The 7,106-nt window shown below is 43.9% G+C and overlaps 1 protein-coding gene across 2 annotated transcripts in view; it reads left to right on the top strand.

The window, feature by feature from the left end:
- The first annotated feature begins 2,820 nt into the window (after nt 1-2,820).
- The window catches only part of LOC113429279 (proprotein convertase subtilisin/kexin type 4-like), a 32,316-nt gene continuing 28,030 nt past the window's right edge, over nt 2,821-7,106 (top strand). Inside the window, exons 1-2 of one of the 2 annotated variants that reach the window (XM_087948803.1) lie at nt 2,821-3,003; nt 5,707-5,811. In XM_087948803.1, coding sequence (XP_087804929.1) covers nt 2,842-3,003; nt 5,707-5,811 — 267 coding nt within the window. In that variant the 5' untranslated portion in view covers nt 2,821-2,841. Of the gene's footprint in view, nt 3,004-5,632; nt 5,812-7,106 lie in introns of those variants that run through there. The other variant, XM_087948802.1, reaches the window with a different exon arrangement.

Here is a 7,106-nt window from a genome sequence, read left to right as displayed (position 1 = left end):
ATTAGAATAAATTGATTGCATTATACGGTTGGAGCACCTAACCCGACTGCCTCAATTTTTCCCATCTGTGTTGCGTGAATCCAGGCTGCAAAAAAGAAAAAGAAAAAGCCAATGCAATCCTCGGCTGCATCAACAGAGGGATAGAATCAAGATCACATGAAGGGTTGATACCCCTTTATAAGGCCTTGGGTAAGGCCACACTTGGGATACTGTGTCCAGTTTTGGTCCCCAGGATGCAAAAAAAGATATTCACACTCTGGAAATAGTGCAAAGAAGAACAAGAAGGAGGATCAGGGGTCTGGAGGCTAGAACATATAAAGAGTGGTTGCTAGAATTGGGTATTTCTAGTTTGATGAAAATGTGGAAAGGGAACTTCATGAGGACAGTGGTGACACCCAAGCAGGAAAAGCCCAAGGGGAACATCAGGCCAGCCATAAACAAACTTGCATAGGAAAAGAGATTTAATAAAAGGTATTGAAAGAAGCCCCCTAGACAAAAGCCAAGTAATTAAGAAAGCTAGGGAAACAAGAAAAAGAAATCCCTTACAAACAACAGGTCATGCCAAATCAGCAAAACAAATAGACAAAAGACATGAAATAAATTCCATAGCAGACAGGAGATTGCCACAAAACAAATATAAGAAAACATTAGGACGAAACTGATAATCCAATCAAACCACACACACCCCAGTTTACCCTCCGGCGGAAATGAAGACAACCCGACAGGATTTAAAACATTAAGAAATACAAACACAAGCACACACACACAAAATGAGAAAAAGGTATAAAAAATCAGGGGCTTATCATAGAAAGCGAGCTAGCTCAAGGAACGCAACTTCTTGCTATCTCTCGCCTTCCTGAAAAATAAAAAGAACCAGCTTCCAAGCAGTTGTCTGAATCCTTGCACTGGAGTTCTCCCAGCAGGAAAACCAAACCCTCAGAAGAAAGGCATTTTCCAGCCTTTCAACAAAAAGAAGGACTAGGGGAGACATGATTGCAATATTCCAATATCTCAGGGGCTGCCACAAAGAAGAGGGGATTAAATTATTCTCCAAAGCACCAGAAAGTGGGACAAGAAGGAATGGGTGGAAACTAACTAAGGAGAGGAGCAACCTAGAACTAAAGAGAAATTTCTTGACAGAGCAATTAATCAGGGGAACAACTGGCCACCAGAAATTGTAAATGCTCCAACACTGGAAGTTTTTAAAAAGATGTTGGATAACCATTTGTCTGAAATGGTGTAGGGTTTTTTGCCTAGACAGGGGGTTGGTCTAGAAGACCTCCAAGACCCTTCCATCTCTGTTATTCTGTTTGGTCAGCATGTGATTTGAGCTGGACGAATAGATTTAAAAAATACAAAATATAATAAATAGAAAAAAATTACTTTTTTTTCCCTAGCCGACAAATGTTATTAAAAAGCAGAAATCTTTTCCCCATTGCTGCAGCTCACCAATCAGGAAAAAAGGGTTTCTGATTTTCAGATTAATTGGGTTTAAACAAAAGCTTAATCTCACCATGAGTTGCAAGTTATGGGTTACACATACACCTCTAAGCAGAATCGGATTGAAGGCGTATCTACATCTTGATGTGGTTTTCCCAGAGTTTCATCTTTCCCAACAGAGTTGCATAAAAAATGCTCTATATAAATACATTTGCACTGGAGAGCTTTTTAAGTGGGAGTGCACACTATTTTCATGTGAGCAATGGGCCCTGCTCCAAGCCACAGATCTCTGCAGTGCCCTCAAGGAAGTAAGCCAAGCCTCCATCTGCATTTAGGATCTCTTGCCTATAATGGGGCCTTCCAGAATATCCATTAAAGTCAGCATTCTGTTCCTTCCAAACCTGATTGCCACAGATGTCCAGGCCTTCCCTAAAGCTTAAGAAAAACCAAGCCTTGCAAATTAGCTCTCTGTATGCTGGTTTATGAGCAGAGGCTGGGAGATCAATTCCTAACCTGAAAAAGGCATATATTAATGCAGTTAATTAACATTGCAAGATAATTTGCCTTTTTATCATTTTTTTCCCATCGTTAAAAGCTCTGCTTTGTGGTTTTATGGTTTCTTCTTCCATACTCTGCACGTTTATCTTGAAAACTTGGTGCTGCTTTACATCTAGACTGGGGAATAAACCATAAAAATCTGTTTCCAATTGAATTCATATGTTTACTTGGTAACTTCATGGACAGGTTTTTGGTTTTTTGGGCAGCCAATATTGGAATCAATTTCTCCCTGCTTTTTCTGGGGCTGTTTCTAGTCTAGTCTAGAGCTTTGGGATTTCCTAGTGGTCTCCCATCCAAAAAGCTCCTCCCCTTTCAATTCACAAAGGGAGAGACATGGATGAACGGGGTCCATTACAAGGAAAGATGATTATGTCTCACAAAATGGTGATAAAATGGCCTCACCTTGTTAGAACCCTTGTACTTTTAGTGGCTAACAGAAAAAAAAATAAGATAATCCCTTTAATTAAGTACTTGGTACTATCACAGAGGCATATTTCAGCAAAAAAAAAAAAAACCACAACTCCCAGGAGCCTTTGCGGCCAACCTTTTTTTTTCTCCCCCCCCCCCCCACTCAGCGCCACCTGGCCCGACAATCCCCAATCTCCCGCCTTGGCTTCCCGTCGCCATGGCAACCAGGCGCCTCCGAACACATGGAGAGTGCCCGGCCGCTCAGGGTCTCCCAGGGGCGGCGGTGGAGTGCAAATCGAGGCCCAGGCTTCGAAGGCGCCCCTAGGCCGCGTTGATGTATAAGAGGCAGGGGTTTCGCCCGTCCTCCGCCGGGTTGACTCGTGGCGTTTGAGCTGGGGGAAGACACGCGGGAGAGGGCGGGAGCGGCCTCAGAAAATGGGCGCCTGGCTGCTGCTGCTGCTGCTGCTGTTGCTGCTGGGCTGTGGAGCCTCCAGCGCCGCGAGCATCTACCTCAGCAGTTGGGCCGTGCGCGTCCCTAGCGGCGCCCAAGAGGCCCAGCGCCTGGCCCGCAGGCACGGGCTGCTTTACCTGGGCCAGGTGCGTCGCCGCCGCCGCCGCGACCGCCCTGCTTGACGAGGCGAGGTAGCCTCTGAGCATACGCAGAGCACCTTTGCAGGGGGAAAAAAACAAACCCCAACCTTTCCCCTCTTCCCCCACCCCTCACCTCACCTTTTCTGTGGCAGGGGGGTAGACTGCCTCTGCACTTGGAGGCTCCATCAAATGAACATGGCAGGGTGAGGGTGGGGCGGTTGAGGCATTTCTTAGGCATCCGAGAAAGTCCTGGGTTTGTATCTGGCACCAGACGGACATTATCGCCCTGCCCCCCCGTTCTGGGGGCTGCATGAGCACTCAGGTAGACTGCTCCTGAACATGGAGGCTCCACTTAGTCAGGACAGCTACCAGCCCGGGATTGACCATCTCTGCCTGTGGCAACTCTTGGATTCTCTCTGTGGCGTCTTCCCCAACAGAGTTTGGGGAAAAAAACCTGTTGCACCTTCAATTATTAAGCCCTTTTTTGTTCTATTGGGGGTGACTTTAAAAGGGGGCTTTTATTTTATTTTTGTTTTGTTTTATTTTTATTTTGTTCTAATTGGGTTGCTATAAAAGGAAGCTTTTGAGAGAAGGGGGTGCATTGGGGGTGGAGCTCATAGTCCCATTACCATCCTTTGTGGGGGGCTTTGAAGTTGGTGCGGGGGAGGGGGCACTTTTCTAAAGAGTGGGACCCCAAGATGGGACATAGAGACCCCGACCCAGTCTTGCAACCGAGCAGAAAAGCAAATGCTGCAGGAATTCCTTGCTGCATATGGAGCCTATATTTTTTTTGGGGGGGGTGTTTGCTACGAAACTATGTGGTCGGGCTTAGTTTTGGGGGGAGGAAAATAGGGGGAAATAAATTCTGCTTCTGCCTACCAGCATCCGTTGGTATTCGTCTGGCTAGTGTCCTGTCAGTGTATGAGAGAGTAGAGGGCTGTTTGGAAACTGAAACAGTATTTGCTGTGTGTGAGCAAGAAGGAGACAGCAAGGAGCCTGGGCGTGGCTTAGCTCAACTGTTCTGCACCAAAGCTGCTTGGTGCTCTGAAACAGACTGAAATTCCTTTGCTTGTGTTTTGCATTTGGAGCAGATTTCTTTTCAGGTGGGGCGGGGGAGTAGAACTCCTTAGCATCAGAGCGTTTATATATTAATAATAATAATAATAATATTATTATTATAATAATATTAATAATAATAATAATAATAATAATAATAATAATAATAATAATAATAATAATAATAATATAGGAAATACTCTAAATGCTCTGATGGTCATTTTGAAAAAAAATCCTTTCTTAGTGAGCACTTAAAAGCCAAGAGGAACATGTGAGCCAAACTTCAAGTTTGTAGGCTTTAAGGTTCTGGAGATTTTGTGATGTTGTGTGAGTGGTATTTCACTTTTTTATATAGAGAGAGAAGAGGAAGAAGATGTCTGTCTGTCTATATCACATTTTTTTTCCTGCTCTGTATTGGCTCTGTTTTGTACCTCTTCTGGGGAGGCTGAAGGAGCAAGGAGGAAAGAGCACGCTGCAAAAATACTGATAATTTTTTAAAAAGGAAAGGAAAGAAAAGGGGAGGAAAAGGGAAAGGAGGGGGATTCCTCCCCCTTTTGGGTTTAACTTTAGACCCTACCTTTTGTAAAAGGGTGAGATGAAATGACCTGCCAAAGGTAGAAACGTTTTAGCAAGTTAAGAAGCCATCATCTCCCAGGAACAGAGAGATTATGGACAAGGAGTGTGTGTGTGTGTAGAGAATGGGGTGGGGGGGTTAATCCCAGAAAATTAGGGGTCCCCTGGCAAGGGAAAGTTTCCTGTGTCTGGGACGGTTTTCTTTTACTGGAGGGGGAAAAAAAATCTGAATATCGCAGGAGATGCCAAAGCAGCAACTTATTTCTTTTATTATTTTATTGTGGTTCCTTGCACAATCAACCAGGTGACCAGACTGGATTTGGCCTTTCTGTCTCTCTATTGAGTCCAATATTTTATTTTTTATTAAAATGGATTGGCTGCCCATCCTTTTATTCCAGGAGGGTGAGAACAGAGTCTTGAAATGCAGAGGTCTTGCATCATTTCTATTAAACCGTTTTCTCCTCCTCCTCCTCCTTAAAAAACGGGCTAGCTCCTCTGGCTTAATCAGATGGAGCGGGATCTATTTCGAAGGTATGCAGTCAGGCCTGGGAAAACAGATCAAAAGGGAAGAGGGTTTCCAAGATGGAGGTAGATCCCGAGTGATTCTGTGATCTGTTCTTATTTTGCAGCCTGGAAGAAAAGGTGGGTTTGCAAATTCAAAGGAGCCAACTAGCTGGATTGAATTGGGTGGGTGCCAAGGAAGAGCAAGAGGATTGGGAAAAAGTTGCCTCACGAAATATTTTATTTTTCCTGAGATGTCAATACTTTTCTGGTTGGAATCTGGCCATTTGGGTTTTTTTTTTTTAAGAACCTACAACTTTTCCTAACTTTAAGATAAGTGGATTTAAGCTCCCAGAATTCAAAGCAAAGCTGGCTGGGGAATTCCGGGAATTGAACTTCACTATCTTAAAAGTAGCCCAATGTTGAGAAAACACTATCTTAAAGTAGCCAAGGTTGAGCCAAGTGTTGAGAAAAGGTAGAACTTTTTAGCTGAGTTCTTCCTCCATCTCTCTGTTCTTTTTTTTGTCATTCAACGATGGGTTCGAAGCTCGGATAACATTTTACACTCCTGCATTGCAGGTGATTGCCGGAGAACCCTACTTCCATCTGAAACACAGGGGCATGGCCCAGAAGTCTTTAACCAAGCACCGGGGGTGGCACCTCCGCCTGAAAAGAGATCCTCAGGTAAGCCCATAAGCAGAGGGCCTCCTAAAGGCCCTCTGGTCTGACCCCATACTAATTGCATAATATTTAAACCATATCTGGCTCTGGCTCTTCACGCCTTCAGAGTTTGCTCTCTTGAACCTTTTTGCTATGGACAATCTTTAAAAAAAATGCAACCCTACCTGTCCTACTACCCCCCACCTTTTTCTCATAGCACTCAACTCCAAGTGACACACCTGTTTTCTCCATCTTTTCGTTGTGTGTGTGTTTCCTCCCCCCCCTTGGTAATCCTCTCCCCTCCCTTTTGTCTACCTCTTTCTTAAAAAGGTGGCAATCCAAAGAGAACCCATTCTTAGTGGCATTCTGTCATTAAGGGTTGGATGCTGGCAATACACCTTTAAAGGTGGCCAAGTTGATAGGTTATCAGAGGCAGAATAGAATATTCTTTATTGGCCAAGTGTGATTGGACCCACAAGGAATTTGTCTTGGTGCAAATGCTGTCAGGGTACATAAAAGAAAAGGTACGTTCGTCAAGAGTCAAAAATCGTAAGGATCATACTCATCATAAAAATACATAATAAATCATAAGATACAAGACTTAGTGGTAGTCATAGGATGCTAAATAAGCAGACAACAAAAATCACATACCAGGATACTAAATAAAACAATATAAATCATAAGATACAAAGTTATAGTCAAAAGAAGATAAGGAGATGGGTAATAGGAAAGATGAGAAGAAGAATAGTAATACAGCCTTACTTAGATAGTTCGACAGTGTTGTAGGAATTATTTGTTTAGCAGAGTGATGGAATGGGGGGCGGGGAATGGGGCATTTTCCAAGGAGTAGGGCTGTCTTAATTGCAGGTAGTCCTGTACTTACAACAGGTTCATTTAGTGACCGTTCGAACTTACAATGGCCCTCTGAAAAAAGTGACTTATGACCACTTTTTCACAGTCATGACCTTTGCAGCTTCCCTGTGGTCACGTGATCAAAATCCAGCCAGTTGGCAACTGGCATGTACTTACGGCGGTTGCAATGCCCCGGGGTCCTGTGAGCCGCTTTTGCGTCCTGACAAGCTGGGAAGCCAGATTTAGTTAACAACCAAGTTACCAGCTTAACCACTGTGGTGAGATCAGTTGTAAAACGAAGCAAAAAACTGACTTAGCAACTATCTCACTTAGCAACAGAAATATTGGGCTCCATTGTAGTCGTAAATCAGAGGCGTCCTATGCTTTTCAAAGAAGCAGAGCAGGGCTGATCTAATTGCTGGCAGGATGCTAATCTGGGAATTATACAGTTTTCACATTATCCCACT

Source organism: Notechis scutatus, unplaced genomic scaffold (assembly GCF_049901735.1).
Source record: "Notechis scutatus isolate UNSWTSFEM ecotype Mainland unplaced genomic scaffold, rNotScu1.2 NSCUSCF20, whole genome shotgun sequence".
Taxonomy (NCBI): Eukaryota; Metazoa; Chordata; class Lepidosauria; order Squamata; family Elapidae; genus Notechis; species Notechis scutatus.
This window is presented reverse-complemented; position numbering and strand designations above follow the sequence as displayed.